This window comes from Maniola hyperantus, chromosome Z, assembly GCF_902806685.2.
Source record: "Maniola hyperantus chromosome Z, iAphHyp1.2, whole genome shotgun sequence".
NCBI classification, from domain to species: domain Eukaryota; kingdom Metazoa; phylum Arthropoda; class Insecta; order Lepidoptera; family Nymphalidae; genus Maniola; species Maniola hyperantus.
The window spans coordinates 5,295,363-5,321,486 of record NC_048564.1 but is presented as its reverse complement, the minus strand read 5'-3'; the positions used below and the strand labels follow the sequence as shown (position 1 = coordinate 5,321,486).

At 37.0% G+C, this 26,124-nt stretch overlaps 1 protein-coding gene across 1 annotated transcript in view; it reads left to right on the top strand.

Moving 5' to 3' along the window:
- LOC117995690 (solute carrier family 7 member 14) overlaps positions 1-26,124 on the top strand; it is a 99,260-nt gene that overhangs the window by 64,905 nt on the left and 8,231 nt on the right. Inside the window, exons 10-17 of the mRNA XM_069509055.1 lie at positions 5,305-5,459; positions 18,182-18,249; positions 18,371-18,471; positions 19,974-20,117; positions 21,445-21,616; positions 23,205-23,332; positions 23,948-24,146; positions 25,801-25,893. Of these exons, the coding sequence (XP_069365156.1) occupies positions 5,305-5,459; positions 18,182-18,249; positions 18,371-18,471; positions 19,974-20,117; positions 21,445-21,616; positions 23,205-23,332; positions 23,948-24,146; positions 25,801-25,893 (1,060 nt within the window). The remainder of the gene's footprint in view (positions 1-5,304; positions 5,460-18,181; positions 18,250-18,370; positions 18,472-19,973; positions 20,118-21,444; positions 21,617-23,204; positions 23,333-23,947; positions 24,147-25,800; positions 25,894-26,124) is intronic.

Here is a 26,124-nt window from a genome sequence, read left to right as displayed (position 1 = left end):
AAAAAATTTAGCGAAATCGGTTCAGCGGTTCTTGAGATTTGCGATGACTTATATTGATGATGAGATGATGATTTATATTATAGAAAGTATAATACGAGTACCTACTTAATTGCTCAGAATTGGATTTTATTAATATCGCAGAAAAACGCAATAAAGAATATCCCGCGTTGGAGCACTCTTGCATTACTTAATTAACGGGCGTGGATAATGTAAAGGGAGAATTTATTGCTTAAGCATAAAAAAAGCATAAACCTTTTGAATGAAAAATACGCTTTTTAAATAAAATTATTTATAGATACTTACCTACTATTTGTACACCACGATCCGTTGAATAACTAAGTAAGGATGTTTGCTGTTTTTAATAATATGGTTTCGAGAGAACTCTTAGATTTGACCAAAAATACACTTTTTAAGTCGACGCTATTATATGTAACTAGCTTATGCTCGCGACTTCGTCCGCGAGGACTGCACAAATTTCAAATTCCTATTTCACCCCCTCCGGGGTTGAATTTTCAGAAATCCTCTTTCAGAAATCTTAGCGGATGCCTACGTCATCATAGCTAGCTGCATGTCAAATTTCAGACCGATTCGTCCAGTAGTTTCAGCTGTGCGTTGATAGATCAGTCAGTCACCTTCCATTCCAGGACGTGTGTGTCAGCTAAAAAACGGTTTTAGAATCGGTAAATGGGGAGGGGAGAAAGGGAGGTTATCAACTTCAAAGATATTATGTAGGCCTTTTTATAATTTCTAATAATAAATTTAGGAGGAAGGATTTTACTAAGTTCCAATTTTTTTGTATGATTTTGGTGGTTCAATTTAAAAAAATTGCCACTTTAAAATCCCTTTCATCGTAATACCGCTTGAGCAGTTGAAAGTGGCTGTTTGAGCAATTGACAACGACTGCTCAAGTGCCTGTGGTTGTGTGCTCTGACTGCATCTTCCCTTGCCATGAATTGAGGTCGCAGTCAAGAAATTGTATCTGAATGAAGAAAGCATTATCATCTAATCACCATCAACCGATAGACGGCCATTGTCGGACGTAGATTTTTTTAGGGATTTGCACACCCTACATGCCTGCAACCAGCGGGCTCCCTGCGGGTAGTTTGTTATCACTGTTCACCTAGTAGGAGACAAAATGGATAATATCGCACAATTTGTTATCTACGGATATACTGGCTACAAAGTTCAGCTCACCAAATTTGACTAAAGCAATAATGTAAAACATAAAAGCCTCATTCCCAAAGGACCTCGACAAGTATATGACAACGCGCGAGCTGTGAAAACAGCCAGCGACAGAACTGATAAGGTTCAGTTAGTTTAGATTGTAGTATTTTATTACATAGAGCTCCGGGCGACGAAACAAAGCAGAAGTAGTTCCTCGTACCTACCTAAATATATTCTAAACTGAGTTGCTAGAAACACTACACTTTTGCGTCAACAACAACAACAACAACAAACTGTGAACAACAAACAACATATTTTATGACAATCGATGCTAAAATTGAATCTTCAAGTCATTTTCATCCAGTCTTAACTACTTAGTTCGATATGAAGAAAGGTATTTATGTATTTATGTTTATATTCTTTATTGCATCACAACAACACAAATGATAGGTTACAAAAAATACATCTTAAAAGTAGGTACAAAAAAGGGGTGTTATCGCAAAAAAGGTATTTATGATTCATACCAAGCCCCCCAGGCCAAGGACATTATGATGAAAATTTCTTGCAAGTCTTAAATAGGCGATCCGTCTATTCTTCGCACGGGTAAACAAATAACGCAGTATAAAGAGAGGCACAGTAGTCCGACGTGTTTAACCTCGTGGTAAATGACGATCACGGGTAGTCCTTCAACATATGGCACTAAATACTTTGGCCAGTTCAGGTCAGCCTGCCGGCCTCACGATTACCCTGTCTAGACGGTTTCGTCGAACCTCTGTATCATTTCCTTACTCTGTGGAAATAACTAGTATTCATTCACAGATATTCTGTGGAAATATACAGGAATACTTTACAATACAGTTTACATAAACTTACTTGCTACTAGAATATAATAGAATAGAATGTTTTTTATTCATGAAAACTTTTTACAAGTACTTATGAATAGTCAGGTAGTTTTAATTTACCACTGGTTCGGAATGCCGTTCCTACCGAGAAGAACCAGCAAGAAACTCGGCGGTTACTCTTTTTAATTTTTCAATTTACAGTGTTATTATACCGTACTATATACAAGCCATTGCAGCCCCGTGCATTGCTGGAGCGAGTCAAATCCAATACTAGTTTATGTAAACTGTATTATTGTTCACCAGTAGGTACATCTTGTAGTTTACCTGCTGTATTTTTTATTTGCGTGGGCTAGCGGAGATGTGATTGTTTAATGTTTCACATTTTTTCCTTTTTTGCAGGGAACGCGGTGAATTGTATACTTTTTACTTTTATTTATCACTTTATTGGCACATCTGTAATGTAAAGTTAGTTTTCACGAGCGTTTTTCACCATAGACATTGCTTGAATTCGTAATCATCTAAACTCAACTTAATCATTTATTTCATGAAAACTTACATTACATGGGCTTATGAATGGTCAAGTCTGTCTAATTGTAGTGATTCTACCATCAATTTTTTCAAGAAGAAAATTTTACATCATTGTTAAAAAATCGTTATTCGATCTCGTGTGCAGCTCAATGCAAAGCAGATTGTTTAACAATAGAATAGTTAGAGTGTACCAGTGAGGTGTCGAATGTGGCAAATGTCTTCTCCTTTTTTAGCACGACAATGGAACCAGTGATCCGTAAATATGGTGTAAAGGTTTATTCATGGATTAGATCCGTTGTTTTTCATCGACTACCCACGCTGTTACATTCAAAATGTACCATGTACAAATAGCTAACTGTGTATCCACTAAGAGCAATTAAGTACATGTAAAAATAAAGTATCATTATCGTATATGACGGCAAAACTGCCCGCGTTTATGAAGATGATGATGATTGACGATAGTCAATGATCAATGTGTTTACAATTAAAAGACGACACTGCCAACATATATTATACACACGGCGATATTTTCACTTAGCTTGGTATCAGATAAGCGTTTTTTAAGCGTATAAATTCGTTTTTGTTGCGGGTATAGGTACGCGTGCGTGCTTATTGTCACACGCGGAAAGCACATCTCCTATAGTGGGAGACGCGTTTATACTCCCGTATACGTGCAAGCCATTTCTTTGTCACATTCTATATTGCTACTGGCTGACTCACTGGCTCAAGCAAAGAATGGGTGCATGTGACGTTCGGTTTATTGAAGCACGAAATGTAGCGCGCGTTTAAGCGCGTATGTCAAAACGCCGGTAATACACGCAAAAAAAACGCTAATCTGTAACCATCCTACAAATGAACCGCGTCAGATTCAACTTAAAACGCACTGCAAACACGAGATTGCCGCAGGATATTATACCTATACAATTAAACGGTCACATATAACACGTAAAATTTAAATCCTCACACGCCATTTTAACTTTGTGTCAAATTTCATGTCAAAAGTACGGTTTTAGTCCTTATTGTAAAGGTGAACCCGTACATAGAGTTAAAATGGCGAGTGAGAAGTCATTTTGTACGGATTATATGTGCAATCGTCTCAGAGAGCCTAAAGTAACTTCGGCCTATCCAAGTAAGGTCACGCGATCTGTAACTGCATTATTAAGGCGTTTGATGCGCTGTCAATGTGCGTTTGTAAAACGCGCGTTGAATACGCGTGAAAATATCGTAATATGCCAAGGCACAATGAATTCAATTTAAAAGCATAACGTTAAATTACATTGACTTCTCTTTAATTAAACATCAATTTGTATGCAGGGTCTAGACAGGTCTAAAATTAGCTGGACTGAATAAGAGACGAAGAAAAATATCTCGTCGTTTAAATCAGAAATATCGAGAAAAGTCTCATAGCAGCGATGAAACAAATAATGGCTCATTTTATGACAGTTTTATTTCATATTCACTTTTGTATATTTGGTTCAATTATTTAGTGTTTAGACCTTCCCACAGGTTTCTTCCGAGCGATTTTTTTTTGCCGTGATAATACATTCAACATTATGTGAACTGGGCGTAATGGTGTACTATGTAGCCTTAAAGGTAATAATGGTCATGAGTTTGATACCCGATAAGCAATTTCTAAATAGGCTAGATACTAGTCTGAAGGGTATAGTTTCGATTGCGATAAGTTATCACCTTGATGCATCGTCAACAGATTATGCATTTGATTTCGCTTTGAAACTGATCTGTGGTGGGTAATGGATAATATGGTTATAGTACTAGATAACCGCTTTCATCTCAGTTTGCATCGTCGTTTACAATCGGGTGCGATTGCAATCAACTCGTCCTAGAGTAAGGATTCGCCAGGAGGTCGCCATATTAGAAATGTCAAACTAGTTGTTATGAGATTTCTTCATTATTCCGCTCATAAATTACGTATTTTTAACCGACTTCAAAAAAAGGAGGAGGTTCTCAATTCGTCGGAATCTTTTTTTTTTTTTTTATTTTTTTTTTTTATGTATGTTCCCCGATTACTCATAAACGCCTGGACCGATTTTGAAAATTCTTTTTTTGTTTGAAAGGGTATACTTCAAAGTTGGTCCCATTTCAATTTGGTCAAGATCTGATGAACATCTTCGAAGATAGATACTGGAACTCCTCAACGGATAAGAGTAAATTGCTCGCGATCAGTGTAATAGCTTAGTAAACAGTAGATTTTTAACCAGTCATAGCATAATTCCATGGGGCCACTAAAAATTGTGAAATAAAATTTTTTTACAAAAAAAATAAAAACCGACTTCGTTACATAAACACTAAAAATTGAAAAATAATTTAATTTATTACCGAATATATTATGTATACAAGAGTTAATATAGTTCCATAATAATAAATTTTGGGGTCGGTGCCAATGAGGTGCCATTGTGGAGTCCCATAAAAATATGAAGTCTAGACGATTCGCGCAGCTACTAAAGCTAATTGGCACCGGCACCAAAAAGTATTATTATGGAACTATATTAACTCTTGTATACATAATATATTCGGTAATAAATTAAATTATTTTTCAATTTTTAGTGTTTATGTAACGAAGTCGGTTTTTATTTTTTTTGTAAAAAAATTTTTGTATTTTGGTAGGATTTCTTTAACAATAAAACTAGAAATACAAATCAAGCGAAAAAAATTATGCTAGTGACAAAAGTTTTACGAGACTTACGAAGTACCTTGCTGAGAGTCTTTACATTTCAAACATCTGCATACATGTTTTCATGTTTTCACACAGGTACTCTTCTGGCATACACCTTGGTGTCAACCTGTGTGCTGATACTTCGCTACCAGCCGCATTCCACCAATCTCGTTGAGCTGTTGCCCCAGAGCATTCGGACGCCAGTAGACCCTGAGGGAACTGCATCTGGACAACGGGGGACGACTTTCGCAGTGAGTCATTAATTTCAACCTCTCTTTTATTGACTGCATTTCACCAGTCCTCGAATTTGGACCAAAATCGGTTAAATGGATGGGCCGTGAAAAGCTGGAAACAAACAGACAGACAAGCAGACAAACAGACACACTTTCGCATTTATAATATTTAGTATGCATTTTATCTGGTGGGCCTCTGTGAGCAAAGATGTACGTACCTACAGCTAGCAGCAATGACAATACAATGACATACTTATGTGGTAACCTCTAAAGTATGTTTAGGAGTACGGCATAGTTCCTACGGGAGTCATATTTTAGAGGTTGCCATATCTTTTCCATATAGCCGCATTTCCTCATTAAACTACATCGTGTCTATCAGTAACATTATAATCAAAAGTTTACTTGTAATCAAATAAAAATAAGTATTACAAATAGAGATATAAAAATATATTTTAATGGTATATTAAAGTACATAAAGGCTCGACTAGACTACAAAAAAGACTGGACTCCATTCCACTTCGTCGATTTACTCCGGCCCTTAGTGTTAGTCAAAATGGCAGGAATATTGAATATTAAATTACGCTTGCCGTGTTATTGGTCTTCCTAATAATCCAGGCTGGGGTCAGTTTAGATTGACCGTTTTACCAAACGAAATATACCAGTAAGGAAACTGGAGATAATAATATCAGGGGGCACGGCAGTGCCCCCGCCAAGACGAGCTAAACTAAAGGACGGGGCACTACGTACCTTTTCTCGAAGCGTTTCGTCGTATTTTCGAGCAGTCATAGCTTCGGTCTGGATTATGTTTACATTACAAGGTTTGGTGGCTGGATCACTCCGATAGCGCTACTAGGTATTTAAAAGGTCGATTATCGCCAGATCCAGTACAATAGTTCGAGATTTTATGTCACACCAACGTTGATAGTATTCGAGTGTCGAAACACTTGCGCTTTTTAGTAAACCGGATCTTAACTGCCTTGTTTTAATGCTCAAGTTTGTCTATATAAGCGGAAATGCCGCGAAATTAAAATCAGTGGCATTGAATTTTTAACTTCAATTCAAGGCTCTTTATGTCCATTTTACTTTAACGTTATTGTGTTTCGACTCTCGAATTCTAGCAACATTGGTGAGACGTAAAAAATCTTATACGAAGCGTACTGATACATTGTGATTTCGTGATATGTGCTATAGCTTTAGAATTTTTAAAAATTTCAACAGTAGTTCAAAAATAAAGGACATTCAACTCACGTAAAACAGCAACATTGGCGCTGCTTTAGAATTTTAAATACCTATTCAACGAAGTCCCTCTCCTCCCTTGACTTGACTCCCTCCTACTAACTATATGTTTGGGAGGTACCCTGATAAAGTCCATCTTACCGCCGTACTCAGAGTCGCTAAAATAATTATCATCATTTGTATGGACTATTAGTAAAGAAAAACCCTTTGCTAGAAAAATATTTTCAAAACTAAGTTTAATAATATGCCATATTGCCTCAAAGGTTTATGAAATACAATATTGTTATTTTTATTTTTTCATAATATTACGATACTTATTCTTATTATAAAGAAGTTTATAAAACTCAAGAGTGTACCTCTTAATTAAAAAATAATAATTATAGGTACCTACAAGTTGTCTAAGGCAAACATTTAAAATGAACAAGATTTTTCGTACCGATACCCATTACGCTCCAACAATTGGATGCGAGTAATGAAAATAAAACGATGCACAACCATTATATATTTCGATCCCAATATTATGTGCACAATAGCACAAATATTTATTGGAAGCGAGAGTAGGTAGGAAATAAAAGACGCAACGGAAATGAGGTTTCCAGGCAACGTTCGAGATAATTTTCATAGATGGCGCTGAATACTTTCACCACTAAAGATGAAAAATAATACCTATATCTATATGATCTATGCTTTAAATTTTTAAATTTAAACTTAATTAATTACTTCTATTATAGTTCACAGGGGAAAAACGTAAGGAAAAGCAGTGCACGCTAGCTAGATCCTCCGTTGGTTATAATATTAGTAGGACATATCGTAAACTTTTACCAGTGGCGTGCACAAGGTTTGAAGCCAGGGTAGGCATTAGTTAGGTAGGAACCTGTTTACTGTCATTATGAAAAAATATGCATTGAGTTTTTACAACTGGGGTAAGCAGTGCATTTATGCCTCTATGACCTGCATAAAACTGAATATCGCTGGGGTCGCTTTTCCTCCCAAATTTTTTGTAGAAAGCTGGTTCCAATTCCAAACCATGCACTTATATTGTTAGGGAAGTTTTCGACAAAACTGGTTCTGGTTCCGGTGTTTTTTTCATGACCCTTACAGAAGTACAATCATTCACCATCATCATCATCAGCCAATATGCAAGCACTGAACATGCGCTTCTTTTGCAAAGCACCAACAACATCAACAAATCGATGCCAGCCAAGGAAGCGCTCTATCCTCTGTTTACCGAGCGCGGCTTCCACTCAATAACTAGAGATTAGTATTCTATATTAGTAGCCTAGCGTCTATTCAGACATTTTTTGATAAAATATTACTTGGTATCTAGTGTTTTGTAGAGCACAACAATGCATAAAAAAATATTCAACAAACAACTAGGGCATCATCATCATCATCATCAACTCCTCGATGGCTCACTACTGAGCACGGGTCTTCTCTTAGAATGAGAAGAGTTTGGCGTAATCCACCACACTCGCCAAGTGTGGATTGGCAGACTTCACAAACCATTTGTACGGGACCGGTGTGCAGGCTCGACCGTACCAAAGGGGAGATCTCCCACCGAGCGGTTGGTTGTGCTCGGTCAACGGTTGTATCTTGAAACTTCTATATATAGTCCAGATTGCGGAACACTCTGTTAGTGCGAGTACTGTCGGCGGTACATTTGTTCGGGACTATGTCATCGATTGAACAGCGCCATCTAGTTTCTATTGTGGCCAACCGCCACACTTTGAAAACATTATGGAGAACTTTTAAGCAGGCAGGTTTTCTCACGATGTTTTCTTTCACGTTAAGGCAAATTAAAATTCTTAAAACGCATTGAGCTCCGAAAATCGTCATCTCCGCTCCGAAAAGCTCCGATTAGTTCCGAAAAGTTAGAGGTGCGTGCGCGAGATTGAGCCTTGGACCCCTGGGAGGAGATCGAGGTCTTAACCACTAGGTTATTACCGCGCTTCTACATCACTTCAAAACTAGAACACTTAGCGGTGACGCGATGGCTGCCAGACATCTAATTTCTTTAACGAAGTTGGAAATTCTCTCGAGTACTTACAGCCTACAAAAAAACCGGCCAAGTGCGAGTCAGACTCGCCCGCTGACCGCTCCTGATCGCTGCCCGGTTCCGTACAACAATCGTATTTTATCGACATTTTGTACGATAAATCAAAAACTATTATGTATAAAAATAAATAAAAATCTGTTTTAGAATGTACAGGTAAAGCCCTTTCATTATACTCCACTTGATATAGCAATCTTACTTTGAATGTCGAAAATAGCAATTATTTGTTCGAAACACATTTTAATTTTTTTTCTTGTGATGTGACCACAAATTAACGGTTTTCAGATTTTTCCCCTAATGTCTGATATAAGACCTACCTACCTGCCAAATTTCATGATTCTAGGTCAACGGGAAGTACCCTGTAGGTTTCTTGACAGACAGACAGACAGACAGACAACAAAGGCCATGAGGCGTACGTACACATACAGCTCCAGAGATTTCAAGCTGCGGTCTAAACGAGACATTTTCATTTGTTAATTTCCTATTTTCATTCACCCTACACCATACGATTACCAGACATATTTCACCAACTTATACAGGGTGTAACCAGAACGCTAGCAAAAACGAAGACAGGCGATAGTATTGATGATTGCCTACTGATATGATACCACAGAAAATGCGTAAAAAAATGAAAAATATCCTATGTAAAAGTTCACCATATATTGCTAATAAAACATCTGAATGATGCTAAAGGTCAACGAACGTTGCGTAAGTAGGCCACTCGGAGTCAATGCCGTGTCGTCGGTGGGGCATTCACCCCAGTTATGCACACTATACATTGCGAGTTTGAAAAAACTAAACCACTAAAACTACAAACTTAGGCTAATTAGGTATTGGATTGTGTTTAGATAGTATAACAATAATATACACATAGTTTTTGAATTATCGTGCAAAATGTCGAAAAAATACGACTGTAGTACGGAACCCTCAATGCGCGAGTCCGACTCGCACTTGGCCGGTGTTTTTTTTAATAGCACCTTATTGTCTATATGTGTATAAACGGAAAAGGTGACTGACTGACTGACTGACTGACTGACTGACTGACTGACTGATTGCCTGACTGACTGTTCTATCAATGCACCGCTCATCTATTGGAGAGATCGGGTTAAAATTTGGCATGCAGGCTATTATGACGTAGGCATCCGCTAAGAAAGGATTTTTAAAAATTCAACCCCTAAGGGAGTAAAATAGAGGTTTGAAATTTGTATAGTCCACGCGGACGAAGTCGCGAGCATAAGCTAGTCTTCTATATATTGCCCTCAATAAATAAATAATTATTCGTTAATTTTAATTATTTACGTATTAAAAAATCCTGACTCAATCTAACATCCCCACGTAGCCCTAATCCTTGGACCTAGAAAGTTGAAAAGCACAGAGGTTCCCTTTTATGTAGAAACCGAATAAGGTCGGATTATTCTGAACTCCCCGGGAATAAAGAAAAAAGAGGTTTAATATTTCCGCCAAGCAAAGCTGCGGGCGGCACGGGCGGTCACTGGTTTAATCTTTACCTACAGATTAATAAAATTTCAACTTGATATTTAATCGCTGTGTGTAATAAAGATAAAATAGCAATTAAGCAAAAATAACTGACGCTTAGGTTAGGACGTCCGCCTTCTAATCGGAGGTCGAAGGTTCGATTCCGGGCACGCACCTCTAACTTTTCGGAATTATGTGCGTTTTAATTAATGAAATATCACTTGCTTTAACGGTGAAGGCAAACATCGTGAGGAAACCTGCATGCCTGAGAGTTCTCCATAATGTTCTCAAAGGTGAGTGAAGTCTACCAATCCGCACATGGCCAGCGTGGTAGACTATGCCCAAAAACCCTTCTCACTCTGAGAGAAGACCCGTGCTCTGTAGTGAGCCGGTGATGGGTTGATCATGATGATGATGATGAACTGACGCTTAGTTGGAGAGGAAAGGGGAATTTTAGTTATTTAACATGTCTAATATTCTTTAAAAAAAAAAACTCAAGTCACCGTTCACAAACACTGAAAAGAACCTGTGACGGATGACTGTCCAAATACTGGATTATTTTTCCATTCTCCTACATCGAACCAAGAATAGAGTAATTTATCAAAGGTGTCCTTTCATTTTGAAGGATGGTTGTATTTTTAGAGCTTCGTACCCGAAGGGTGCCAACGGGACCCTATTAAACTAAGCCTTCGCTGTCTGTCTGTCTGTCCGTCAGTCAGTGAGCTAAATCTCATGAAACGTTATAGGTACGTTATAAGTCAATGGTACAAAATTGAAAATTTTACAGAGTTTAAAATCGGTTGAACGGATGGGCCGTGAAATAATAATAATAGTAATAAATATTTTTTATTCAAGTAAACTTTCAAAAGCGCTTTCGAATCGTCGGATGCATCTACCACTGGTTCGGAATGCCATTCCTACCGAGAAGAACCAGCAAGAAACTCGGCGGTTGCCCTTTCGGAAAAGCTAGCAGACAGACAGACAGGCACTTTCGCATTTATAATATTAGTATGGAAGTATGGATTATAGTGGGAACATTACGTCAGCTTCCTTTGAATGATGCGATGACAAAACGCCTGCAAGCTACTAGATACCGTTAAAAATGCACTTTTCGTGTTTCCTGTCACTTATAATTTGGTTAGCTTCGACAATATTTTCCATCCAACAGGTACCAACAACCATTTGATGTATTGTTTTCTACTCAATCCATTACGGAGCGCCAGATTTTTAGAATGTAAAAACCGGGTTATGGATAGGATTCATTCGTGCCCTAGAAAAATCCAATAGAGGCAAAATCTTTTCTTTGACCGGCCGCCTGTTTCACTAGGTATAGTAAACTACAACTAAAATATAAAGGGGCTAAATATGCCCCTCTTCTGGGGAAACACCTCTTTGTTCCACTGGCGGTGGAAACGTTGGGTTGCTGGGGTGAGGAAGCGAAGGGTTTCGTGCGTGACATCGGCCGTCGTCTAAGGGAAAGAGGTTGCGATCCGCGCTCTGGGGCCTACCTGGTCCAAAGGTTGTCCATCGCCATTCAGCGTGGCAATAGTGCCAGCTTAATGGGCACCTTTGGCCCAGGGGCAACCAGGGGCGGACTTTTTGACGACGTTTAATTTTAAGTTGGTAAGGTTTATTTAAGTTTGTATGTTTTATTTTTAAGTTTATTTAATAGAATTAAATAAATTATTAAATATCACTCAAATATACAAATATAATACCTGTTTATTACTAAAATATAAATGTATACTGGTACCTAGACTGGTTACGTCGCACCAATTATTTGGTATCGTACTTACAAAGAATAAAACGTATTCATACGTAAAATATTCTTTGCACGAATCTGGTTAGGTAGCACTGTTTCCTAGGCTGGACGGAGGGTACCTATCAGCTATTGGCTTTTTAACTATCATCATCGTCATTTCAGACTGTGGGCTTCCATTGCTGCATATAGGCCAGATTCTCTTTCCAACAAGCGTCACCATATTCGGTTATAATATCCTCTTTATATTATCGTCGTTGTTCCACCCCCAAATACTATTAATGTAAATTGGTTTATTTACGTGTCGTTTTTCCATAAAGGTATCTATTGCATACTATTGAACCCCAAGGTACGAGCTGTGTGAATTAGAAATTCTTTAATGGGCTTCATTTGAAATTTATCTGAAAAGCAGCTCTGTATAGACAGCTTAATTTTAGTAAAAGCAACTCACAACATACCTAATTAATTAAATTAACCCGGCAGGAGGCGCAACCGCTTATATACTAACCACGGAGGCGTTAAAACACATCGTAACTTTTTTCTCGCTAATTTCTGAACATTCTCAGTAGCTTCCTGAAGTTACTTGCTTCACGTTCAGAAGTTATGGACTTCTTAAGTGAAAAATTGACATCATTTACCCGGCAGCGACTGTACGAGTGGAATTTGTTGAACATTGAAAGTTAATAAAAGCAAATCAGTTCTGTTTATATTTCAGTCTGTTATGTTTATATTTCATAATGTTGCTTTAAGATTTTTACTAACATAATTTAGGCAAGTACAATTTCAAAGTACTTGTACATAAATATGAATTTTATTACGTAAATAAAGCTGTAAAATTCTAATTATTTATGTGTATACTTGGAATACCTAAATTATACGAAATATAATTTTACTTCTTTTAGTTTTTAATTTATTTGTTTTTGTCATGTTTATCTAATATTTCGTGTACAATAAAGTATTTCTAACTATCTATCTTTCTATTTTACATATTCGGGTTATAGGTAAACAGGGATGCACCTTCTGCACGGTTAAACGGTTTGGTAGGTATGTTTCATAAAACTTTTTGTATATTTTAAAAGAGGTTTTGATTTTTCAGCCTAAGCTGAAAACTATATCACATTTTTTTATAGAGCAAAAACTAGTGTGGAATGTCCAAAAACCACATAAAGCTCAAAATATGAAATAGGCAATCCAAATACCACAGGGTGGCTTGGAGCGGAGGGTGTGGCTGTGGTGGGTGGTTGGTGATGAGTGTTTCATCGCCCATCCAAACACTGGCTGCACCACCGGTCTCTCGCACGTCCAGTTTGGGGACGGGCGAGGGAGATGGTATGGATGGGGAACGTGGAGAGGGAATGGCCCTTTCCGCTAGCCCTAGCGCTCGTGAGGATCTGTGGATGATGGACACGGGGCGGTCCGTCACTTACAGTGTGGTCCTCGGGTTGGTTAGCGTGCTGTGGTTCCGGCATGCCTCTGATGGTGTTTGGGGACACGTACTGCCCCAGTGTGGGGTCTGCTGTGGCGGACATCCGCTGGCGGAGTAACGAGGCGTTGTTGGTCCCTTGTGCTCCGTCGTTAGCGGTGGGATGGAACTTCGTGAGGTTTTTAGTCGGTAGGAGTCCGACATTAATAATCAGTTACGAAAAGACGAAATATAAATCTTATTTCGAAGCTGGTTACAAAAGATTGGTTTCTAACGTGAACGGAACCGACGTGACAAGGTAACAATCAAATGTGTCAATGAACATGGTGTCCCACATTAAGTACTGTCCATCCCCGTTCCCAGGGAACCAGCATCAGACTCATCTCTACTATCTCAATGAACGTAGCAATCACTACCCCTATTATAAATGCGAAAGTGTGTTTGTTTGTTGGTTTGTACTTCAATCACGTCGCAACGGAGCAATGGATCGACCTTATTTTTTGCATGGGGATAGTTAAAGACCTGGAAAGTGACATAGGCTACTTTTTATCCCGGAAAATTAAAGAGTTCCCACGGGATTTTCAAAATCCTAAATCCATGCGGACGAAGTTGCGGGCATCAGCTCTAGTATCAAAATAAAAGGTAGAAATCACAAGTTGCAAGTACAAACAAACAGTATTTAGGAGTTGATAGTTCTATCCATTCCCCAGGCAGAATAGTTTAACTTCGTTTGAAAGGAAATAGAATTAATGGATTAAGTTTGTAAATACCAACCTGCTATTTCAAGGTTTCAACAATATCCTGGCAACTAAGCTTTGTAATCATTCTTGTATTTTTGTGAAGAATATAAGAACAGTTTCTTCCGGAATTTCAATCTTCCAATTTATACACAAAGTACATATCATTACTCTTATTATAAATGCGAAAGTATGTTTGTTTGTTGGTTTATTGGTTTGTTGGTTTGTCCTTCAATCACGTCGTAACGGAGCAACGGTTAACGTGATTTTTGGCATAGGTATAGTCAGAGACCTGGAGAGTGATATAGGTTACTTTTTATCCCGGAAAATGAATGTGTTCCCAAGGTATTTTAAAAACTAAATTCACGCGAACGAAGTTGCGAGCATCAGCTAGTTATATACCTAGTAAAGTGTCTAATTTATGGTTACAACCTGAAATTAAAAATCAGTCATGGAATCAGTTCTGCGAAAAAAATACAGTCGACAGTCGCAAAAATTTAATAGTTTAAGACGAAAGCTGATAAGCTAAATAAAATTATATACAAAGAAACAATTGTTTGCGTTATTAATCAATGACTGTGGCTAATTTCGTTGTACACAATCTCTAAACTAAAATGGCACGTCTAAATCTACAGCTATCCCTTTCATAATGCTGCTTGCGAAAAAGTATAGCACTAGATTTAGACCCTTTAATTTAGTTTAGTTTAGAGATTGTGTACAAGAGAATCGGCCCCACTGTTTGGTTAAGCTTACCTAGTTTTTGTAACGTTTATAAAAATCCATGAAGTAGCCCGCATGTTTGCTAGCCATAGAGAAATCCAATTTTCAAATTTCTTTTGTCACGTTATCGTCTCGTGACCACGCGTGACATATTTGTTCGGACACCAGAATATTTTTTTCAGTCTTCGGAACACTAGGTAAACTTTTAACTTAGTCACAAAATTGTAGTTGCATTGCTAAAGACAGGAACAATAATCATGCTTCAATAAAAAAAAAAAATTAAAATACGATTTCCAAAACCACTACAAAGTAAAAAAAAATTTTTGTTTCCACACGTGTTTCAACGTCAACAAGTTTACGCAACTAGCTTTTGCAAAAAGTTTCCGTAACAAGTTTCGTCAGCAAATTTTGTCACCAAGTTTCCGTAACAAGTTTCTGCAACAAGTTTCATAATTCATAATTCATAATTCATAATTTCGCAACAAGTTTCGTCAAAAAGTTTCGCCAGCAAGTTTTTGCAACAAGTTACGCCTCCAGAACCAGTATAGAGCCAAGCATGGCTACGACTATATTATTCTATATACAAATGCTCTTACTACGACTTTCGAGTGGTTGCAACATGTCGATAAGGGTGGACAAGAAAACGAAAAAAATAAACCGATACGCGAAGCAAAACCGTCCAAGATCCCAGTGCAAAAATCTTCGGCAGCAAGTTTCACAACAAGTTTATGCAACAAGTTTCCACAACTAGTTTCCGTCTCCAGAACTACTACAGAGCCAAGCATATGGCTACGAGAAGAACAACATTGTACCGTTCCGTTCCGTTCGTTAACTGAAGAGGTCAACTTAAAATAAAATTATTTTGTTATTTTCAAGTACCAGATTTACGAACTAACAAAAGAAAACAACATAAAAGCAGGACAACCAGCCTTTATATCTAAATATATAAAACGAAAAGGTGATTGGCTGACTGACTGATCTATCAACGCACCGCTCAGACTACTGGACGGATCGGGCTGAAATTTGGCATGCAGATAGCTATTATGACGTAGACATCCGTTAAGAAAGGGTTTTTGAAAATACAAACCCTAAGGGGGTAAAATAGGCGTTCGAAGTTTGGGTAGTGCACGCGGATGAAGTCGCGGGCATAAGCTAGTTTATAATATGAAGGCTGGTTGTCCTGCTTTTCGAAGAAATAGTGTATCCTTGAGTTCCGTAGCCGTTCCAATTAACGACAAGTGACGGGGACAGATCTTCGAGTAGATGACAAGTTTAATTAAGTCTGGTTCAATATAATAAGTTTTCCCTTCTAACTACACTTTTTATCTGGTTTATGATTATAAAAGTAGAAAAATAAATTACAAAAACTGTTTAATTTTTTTTATTTGTTGCTTTTAAAGTTGACCTCCCAATTTAAGTTCAATTCGGTTAAATGAACGGAGCTATGTATCTGAACTACCTGCGTTCTCCTACAATGTGAGGTTTCGCTGAGTGTGGGACACCGTGATCTTATGGCTACCATAAGACACACTATTTTATTGAACTGCTACTTACCACTGACCGGTCACCTTCCTTGCCCTACCGTCGTACTACTAATGCAGCACCGATTCGCTATAAAAAGACCCAAAGTTACAAAAAAACTCGTATCAAAACCCATAAAAAGTTAAAAAATACCTAGAGGTATAAAATTCATTATTGCATGAGTAGGTAACATATTATTGTAACAGAGATGTTGTAACATAATAATATTTTATCATATTTTTAATGATTGTTTTTTTTTTTGTTGTTCCAGTTACTTTAATTTTTGTTGTTCTTGTTATTTTAATTTCTGTTGTTTCTGTTATTCTATCGTTTGTTGTTTCTGTTACTTTATATTCTGTTGTTTATTTTATTTTATTTAATTTTTTGTTGTTCCTGTTATTTGATTTTCTGTTACTTTACTTTAATTTTTTTTTTGTTGCTTCTGTTATTTTATTGTTTGTTGTTTTTTTAAAAATATGATAAAAATGAGAAAAATAAATAAATGAGAGTCAAATAATAATTATGTAAGTAGCTAACTTGTCTCAAGCCTAATAAAAAACTTCTAAAATTGATTTCCACCGCAGTTCACGACAGTTTAACAACGACAGGGAACTTTGAACTAAACGCCGAGGCCTTGATGTCACTGGCAGGCATACAATTTTCATTTCGTCAGACTCACGTCACCCATAGTAGAGTGAAACTAGAATAAAGGAACTCTGAGCTTGATTTTGAATCGATGATATCTCTATAATATCTCTATAATATAAAAATGAATCACTAAATGTGTTGCTCATCGCAAATCTCGAAAACAGCTGAACCGATTTTGCTTATTCTTTTTTTATAGTATTCCTTGAGGTACGGGGATGGTTCTTATGGAGAGAAAAAATTAAAAAATTTGAATCGACTGTTAGGCGGTACGAAGTTCGCCGGGGCAGCTAGTGTCAAATATTAATGATGTCGTAAAATCAAAGAAAAATAGGGCTACCTGCGTCAAATGTACCTACTAGCATTTGACGCCTGCCATGACGTCAAAGCCTCATCGTTTTGTTAGAAGTTCCCTAACTGTCGTGAACTGTGCCCATAGCCTAATATTTGTCATATCGTCGATTCAGTTTCAAACCGAATGTTCCGTCACTCTAGTTCACTCTGATTGCACTGTAACGTCAGAGTGAGCTAGGTAACGTTGCATCCGTGTAACGAATACACAGGTATTATATGTAGAGGTGTGGTTTTACCTTTTCTCCAAATGCGAAAACGCAAATACCCTCTCCGATAAATTGACACCAAAGAGGAATTAAATAGAATGCTATTGAAAAGACCTGCAGCTAATTGGTACCTCCATTTTCAAATAGGTACTCGTAAACGTTCCTAGAAATTGGGATTTTCTTCTCAATTCAATGTAGGTAGGTAAGTATTTAACGTTTTAAAATACCTTCTACGTTTGCTCCTTTTAAAGATTGAATAGACTTCTACAAAATACGAAAGCTTCTCATTCAATCAGTAGTAAGTACCTATAGTAGTTTTTGTTAAAATTACCTCGCGATTGTTTGCTTGGGGATGCTTTGATTTTAAAAACCACCTCAGTTTTGGTTGGAAGATAGGTTTTACTTAATCATACGTGATGGAGGTTCAATGGCTATTAGGCGTTTAATGAAATATGAATATAGGCAAGAATATTGTCTTGCCTATATTCATATTTCATTCTTGCCATAAAGGTATTTAGGTCTCTGGCCACTACCTAATAGAGGCATAATAATGTATGTAAACGATATTGACCTGTCAAAATCTAAAAGAAATGTCTCTGTATTGTTTCAGGGGGTCGGGCAAACCCACATGATGACATCTAGTCAACAGCGGGTTATGATACGCCGTGTCACCCGCAGGTAATTGAACGGCGGCGTTGCGAATTGCGAATTTTGCTTTGGCGAAAGGCCGGCCGACCATTTCAAAGTTGCTCTGACCCTTGATGCTTGCGTATTGCTAAGCGAATAAGTATGTTCACAGTTCCCCTGACTCTGATGACACTCTCCCCGGTGATGATAGCGAGGACTACGGACGAGACGACGCCTTTTTGGTTAACTCTAACACCGAGAACGAGTTTTACGGTAAGTCATTTGTGCAAGATAATTGTAATAAAAGAAAATAATTGTTGTGATGATTGTTTTGTTTAAAACTTACCAAAAACTTAACTTTAAAAACCAGCGCGAGCCAGACCTTCGTTATTTAATAAAAGCTGAAAGTTTCTCTATTGTCCTCAACAGACTTCATATCAGACTTTATACTTTGACGTATGATTTTTTGCACCTCCTGTTATCTCCAAAAGTCACTATGATCTAAACTTCATAATCGTTCCTTTCTGTGTTATGTAAGTATTAAGTATATAATACGCAGAAAAAATTTCAGCTTTTATAAAATAACGAAGGTCTGGTACGAGTTGGCTCTCTCTCTAAATAGAAACACGGATGCAAGAACTCTGTTCTTGGGAATTGATGCAAGTTGTTCATAGAACTAATCTTGAGATATTGGATATAGCTGCACTCGTTGCATACATGGCAACGACATAGTCTCATGTGTTTCTAGTATTTCAGACACTCGAGTGTAATTATAAACTCTCTCTAGTTGAAGGTTTCAACTCCGAAACAGAAACAAACAACAACAAACAAGGGAAACAAACTTTCAGTGTTAAGTCATAGGTATCACATGTTAGCAGTAAAATACTGAAAGCATACTTGTCAGAGTCCCAAATACCAAATTAACCTTTAAAAAAGGAAAATATTGATCAAAACACTTTTTTTTTCTAATCCGCTGTTCTTTGCTCTCATAACAAAAATGCATACCTATCTGAATTCATTTTCAAACAAATTGGTCTTAAACTGTACTGAATATGAGTCCGATGTTCATGATTTCCACCATATTTTGTACTCAAACATAAACTCATTTTCAAACAAAACGACTTAAAACTATTGTAAAATTAAGTTCGTGATTTCAATCAAAACGGTACAATTAATTATCTACAGTAAATTTTCGTCAGCCCCATTTAGTTTTTTGCCCCTCCTGTAAAATTTTATTTCATACAATCACACTGTTTTGTTCAGAAACTTAGGGTAAGTAGCAATAGGATCTTGAAATGTAGTAATAAAATGGAGTGATTTTTTGTATAGTGGTAGTTTTGGGGCTAGCTAGAATTCATTATTAAAAGGAATATTTTCAAAAAATCATGAATTTTATTTGTTTTTAACATGAACTTCACGCTGTATGGAAGGTAAATAATGACGTCACAATCCGTAAACGACAATATTTTCCAATTTTTTTAAATAAAAATAGAGTAATTTCTGCGGGAAAATATTTTTTGTGTTGAAAAAATTAAAAAATATTTGTCGATTACGCCATGTGACATCATTAATCGCTTTCCGTACAGCGCGGCGTGACGTTAATAAATTAATTATTTTAAAAATGAAAAAACCTAAGATTTTTTAAAATTATTTTCTTTATTAATCATGAATTCTAACCCCATAAACTACCGCTATACAAAAAGTTACGCCATTTTATTACTACTGTCCAAGGCCCTATTGTGTAAGTAGAATTCTAAAACTTGTATCCGGTAAAGGAGCAGTACCAGGAGGTTGTTCAGTGAACCCCTCCCGATGCGCCCGGCTCTTCAACTCTATCTACCGTCAACTGCACGCGATGTCGTATCTTTGCCCTGGTCTGCTGCCGTGGGTAGACTGCGGGCCGGCTACTGAAGATTCTGGTACGTTTCAATCAATGTTATCTATATGATTAGTACGAGACTTTATGTGTCACAAACATTGATAGTGTTCGAGTGTCAAAATACTTTAGCGTTATAGTAAACTGCATCTTAAACTGCCTTGTTTTAAAGGTCTTCAGCGCTCCAAGCTGAAAAGTTGCGAAATTAAAATCAGTGGTACTGAATTTTTGACTTCAATTCAAGGATCTTACGATCCATTTTACTTAGTCGTTATTGTGTTTCGACTCTCAAATACTATCAACGTTGGCGAGACGTAAAATTTTATACTAAGCGTACTGTTCTATGTCTAGTTATTCAATACATTAATGTATCCTGTACCATCTCGAAGAGCTCTTTTCTGGCGTCGCGGCGCGTTGCGCGTCGGGTGGTGCGTCGCGTTGCTCAAACATAATATGGTCAAGTATGAGAGCGTTTATGCAGAAGTGTTTGCTTGTTAGGTATATGGCGTAGTAGGACAACGTGCGACGCAACGCACCACGCGTTTTTTTAGGGTTCCGTATAGAAAGGTGCCACTGGACCATATTACTAAGCCTCCGCTGTCCGTCCGCTTGTCCATCCGTCTGTCTGTAAGTGGGTTGTATCTCGTGAACAGTACTTAATAGATAGAGATGAAATGTTTACAGACTGTGTATTTCTATTGCCGCTATAACAACAAATAATAAAAAATAAACCAAGATGATGAATTAAAAAAAAAAAAAAAGTACATAGTCTTATATTTTGTACAATGGAATGGAATCTTTCGTGTTTGAGTACCACTCGCCCTTGACCGGTTTTTACCCGACTACGGTAAAGCCAAAAGGAAGGGTTATGATTTTGGCTGTCTATTATTTATTATTATTATTTATTTATTATTTAATTAGATGTGTGTATGTATGTATGTTTGTATCTATGTGTGTTCCACTGTAACGGCTAAACTACAGGGCCGATTTTAATGAATGAGGTGTTCTTATGGTCCGGGTGACATAGGTTACATTTTAGAGCCTCAATAGCTCAACCGGTAAAGGAGTGGACTGAAAACCGAAAGGTCGACGGTTCAAACCCCGCCCGTTACACTATTGTCGTACCTGCTCCTAGCACAAGCCTGACGCTTAGTTGGAGAGGAAAGGGGATTACTAGTCATTTAACGTGGCTAATATTCTTAAAAAAAATTTAACCGACTAAAAAGGAGGTGGTTCTCAATTCAGCCCGTTTTTTTTATTTACAAATTATCGGACTCAGATATTCTGCATAATCTGTAATCTTACTGTCTTCTGCATATTGCGGTAGAATAAGTAGGTATAGGTATATGAACCATTAGTGGTATTTTCAGGTTTTTACGTCATCAAAGCCGTTGGTCTGATGTACGTTTTGGTGATCATTTTCGACATGTTGGCTGCCTATGGAAGTCCAAGCGAGTCTACTTTCACTGCTGTCCTCATGATACTTCTGATCCTGGCCATATTCATCATTCTACTTGCCATCTCCCGAAAACCACAAAATCGGTAATTATTTTACTAAATTGGGCATTTGACTCATTTTTTTTAATTACTTTATTATAAACTAGGATAAAAATAATGACGAAAACTGAAAAAAACTAATTAAATCGATCAAATAATAACAAAAAAGTTATAAGCATTTAAATATTTCTAATTAGACAGAGATAGCGATATAGAATTATGACGTCGTTGTGACTAATGCCATAGGAGCTTCGTGCGGTTTCATACAAATTTTCGTTTTGCGAGACAGGAATAGAAGACCCTCCCACTCCAAAATTAAAATGCCTGTAACTTTGTAAATCTTTGTTGGATTTTAATATTTTTTCAGCATACGTCATTATTTTTATCTTATCAAAAGTAGTAAAATAGCCAATTACCTGATCGTAATCATAATATTATTATATTTAATTCGTACAACCCATAGACGTTGGGGTCCCAAGGTGCTGGAATGGCGACCTCGCACTGGAAGACGCAGCGTTGGACCCCCCACTAGGTGGACGGACGACATCAGACGAGTCGCAGGGAGCCGCTGGATTCAGGCGGCGCAAGACCGTGGCGTGTGGAAGTCCCTACAAGAGACCTATGTCCAGCAGTGGACGTCTATTAGTTGATGATGATGATGATGATGATGAATCATAATTTTATAGGTATACAAGGTTTTTCCTGCGTTTTCTTACGTTTGCGTACTTTGCGTATTTAGGTTTTTAAAGATCCGTTTTTAGGGTTTCGCATTTCAAAAGGAGAAATTCAGCGTTTATAAAATAACGAAGGTGTGGCACGCACTGGCCCTTAGTCCATTTTACTTTATGTAATTACGAGACCGTAAAGTATTATTCCCCAGTCCCCCGCAATGATTATGATACTGTACCAGATCGGAAAAATATTTACTTACCTTTTGATAAATAAGGAAAATTATCTCAGCAAAATAATAGCAATGCTCGAAGATGTTACTTTTAAATAACATAAATTATATTTTTTTATCAAAGAGAACACTGAAATTGAAATCCAATCTTGTTTTCAGCAATGAAATAAATGAATAAGGTACAAAAATAAGCGTTAAAGGTCTCAAGATGAGATGATGTTATAAATAAAATAATGCTGCGATTTAAAATGCGCAGCTGTAACTTACGGGAAGACAGATGATGTCGCAACATAAGGATTCCCTTTTATCATTTTGGTACAAAACTATTTTAAAATAGGTTAAGTACCCAATACACTTTACATAAGTTATTTATTTATGTCGTCATCATCATCATGATCAACCCATCACCGGCTCACTACAGAGTCCTGGTCTCCTCGCTCGCACGCTGGCCATGTGCGGATTGGTAGGCTTCACACACCTTTGAGAACATTATGGAGAACTCTCAGGCATGCAGGTTTCCTCACGATGTTTTCCTTCACCGTTAAAGCAAGTGATATTTAATTACTTAAAACGCACATAACTCCGAAAAGTTAGAGATGCGTGCCCGGGATCGAACCTAAATTTCAACACATTGATGTTCTCCGATTCAGATGTCACATAGTTGCTGCGCGAAAATAGTGGAAACGCAGCATAGCAATATCCATTGCCAGAACGTTATCTTTTCAATTTCAGCGCCCACCTGGTATACGCGGCGCCCGGTCTGCCCTTTGTTCCAGCCATCGCTATTCTAGTCAACATTTACCTCATTCTTAATCTATCTATTCTGACTCTTGTTCGATTCACCGTCTGGATGATTGTTGGTAATAACTGTTTTTAATCGTCTGTGTACTTACGTAATGTTTTGGCGAATTAATATTTTATTTATAATAATAATAATTTATAGTAGATATATTTAATTTCGTTAGGGACACGTTAATAATTATGAGTCCCTACCCTCTGCACTAGGAAAATCTGTATTGCAAAGGGTGTTTCTTCCAGGGGTGCGAAAAATTTTCTTACAATTTCACCTTATGTTATTTATCTACAATAGCTTAAATTATTATAAAGAGTATGTAACTTGTTGTTAGCATAAATTGCGTGTTATTTACAATATTTTTAAGTTAGTTTTAGTCATAAATACGAGTACAAAATGTTTTCGTAAATTTTTAAGCCCGCTTGAAATGTTTTTTTATGAATACACACATAAGATAACTGCTGAGGAAAAAGACACCACCAGGAATTACTAAACTTTTTTGTAACCGTGAAACAATTAATTTTTAATAATAATGACAAATATTTTAATGTATTAATAACGAATAATAATTATACTAAAAGTTTAGTATTTATTTATATAATTACCTACTGGTTTTGACTAGGTTTTCGCCCAGGGTACGTTTTTAGAAAAATAAATAAAAGGAGTCGTCATTGCGTTTTAGGTCTGATAATGTACTTCAAGTACGGAATTAAGAATTCGACTTTGGAAACGAACCCGCCGATGCCTCGGGCTCCTACTCCACCACCACCAAACCCCTTGGACCGCACCACCATCCCACCTGCGTCCAACAAGCCCCTGACTACTGGAGACCGCAACATCTTCGAAGGCGATGGCACTGGACTGTATGGCAACCATGATACGTAAGTCCGAAGGGCCCAAACTCAAACCGCGATGCCAATAGGTAGTGATATTGTTAACTAATCAAATCAGCAACTTTTTATTTTATTACAAATGTTACACAATAAAACTTAAAGCTAGCTTAAGCTAGCTAGTTGCTTTAAAGCAACTTAAAGCTTGTTGTTGTTGTTCAAACATACCTATTCTGTATAAAAGCTTGTATGAAATAGTGTGGCGTTTTAAGATTAATATACCAAGTGGGAACATTTTTTATTTATTTTTATGCATAATATTTTTTGATTTATCGTAAAAAATGGCAAATACATATGACTGTAATACGTGCGCGAGTCGCACTTGGCCGGTTTTTTTTGATTGAGGCTATTGAAGTGAAATATAGTCCGTAGAAAACGACATTTTATGTGCAGCTTTAATGCTATGGATTAACAGCCATGTCAAAAGTACGGTTAACCTTTAAACTAGTCAAAGTCAAAGTCAAATGATTTATCCAAAATAGGTAATAAATTACTCTTTTCGATGGTCAGTTGTTGGATTTGTAAGATATAGTGGTGATAATTATTACGCAAACTTAAAACTAAAGCTACGAGGGTTCCACTCAAGGGTAAAACTAAAATCGTACCTACTTTTGACATGACAATTGACACATAAAGTTAAAATGGCGCATGAAAAGTCATATTATACGCATAATAATAGTATATTTCATTACAAGTTTGGAAAGGCTGTCATTGCAAAGAGTTCCGACAAATGTCTACCCGAGCCCGAAGCGCAGCCGAAGGCGAGGGTTGACAGTCGGAACAAGTTGCAATTACGGTTCCGCACGTGTACTGAACGACTATTATTAATACAGTTGCGAAAAATGAAGCAATTTAATAAAATAATAAAAACATAATAAACTCAACTAACTTAACATTTTCTGAAAAACTATTTGCTTTTTTCTCTTCTCTCCACGCAATAAATTCGTCGTATGTAGATATGTAGCGACTTTTTGACTTTTCCGGCAAAATGTTCTCCGAAGCATTTTGTGTACTTATACTCGGTTCCTGTGGTGTTAATTCAAAAAAACTAGGTCGAAATTACTCATTTTGTGCAACAAACAACTAAACTCGCAAAGAAAATTTCTGAAAAATGGCGCCAACCGTAGAATATAAGCAGAGTTTTTTTTTCTTCGCCCATTCTGGTAGGCAAAGGGAACTATATGCCCATACAGCCAAGTCTTCAGTAGAAGTTTTTTATTGATATGAAATGAAAATGAAATTTAATGAGATGAAATGAAATGAAACCTAACCAAACTCATTCAATCAAATCATTAAATCTGATATTAAAACAAATTAGTAGCTTCTTTTAAGAAATATATCTACGTATTTGCATGAATCATAAAAACTTCTATGATTTTTTTTAGTAAAAACTTCATGGTTGGTTTTTCTTTTTAATAGACATTATTTTGACAGTTGGGAAAGAGAACGCACGAGTTCGGAAAGGTAAAAAAAAAAAGCACGAGTATGTAATAGCCCACACCCCGAACGCTATACGTCCCTGCAATACGCCACTTTTTGAGCAACTGTATTTAAAAAACTTTTTTAATGTTTATGAGCCAAGCACTGATTTTTAGACATAAAATATGTAAATAAGTAACTTTGGATTTCTGCATTGTTCTTACAGATTCTCGGACCCTCTTCTCGCATGGCATGTAGCTGACTTGGAACCAGTGCAGTCAACCAGCCACATCTCAGGTTATAAGCAGGTGGAAACCCGGTATGTTGTACCACTTATCAATAATTGCTATTTTCATCGTCTAAATAAATTTAATGGAAGTTTTATTTGATGCTTTTAAGCTGCGTATCCACTTCTTTTTTAGAATGCCAAGAGACTTCGCGTCAGCTGCTCCAATAGTGGATATTATAATACGTTTAAACTAAGAATAGGAATGACTTTAGTATATTTTTTATCTATTTTCAATAGATTTTGTGCAACATTAGAGTTGGG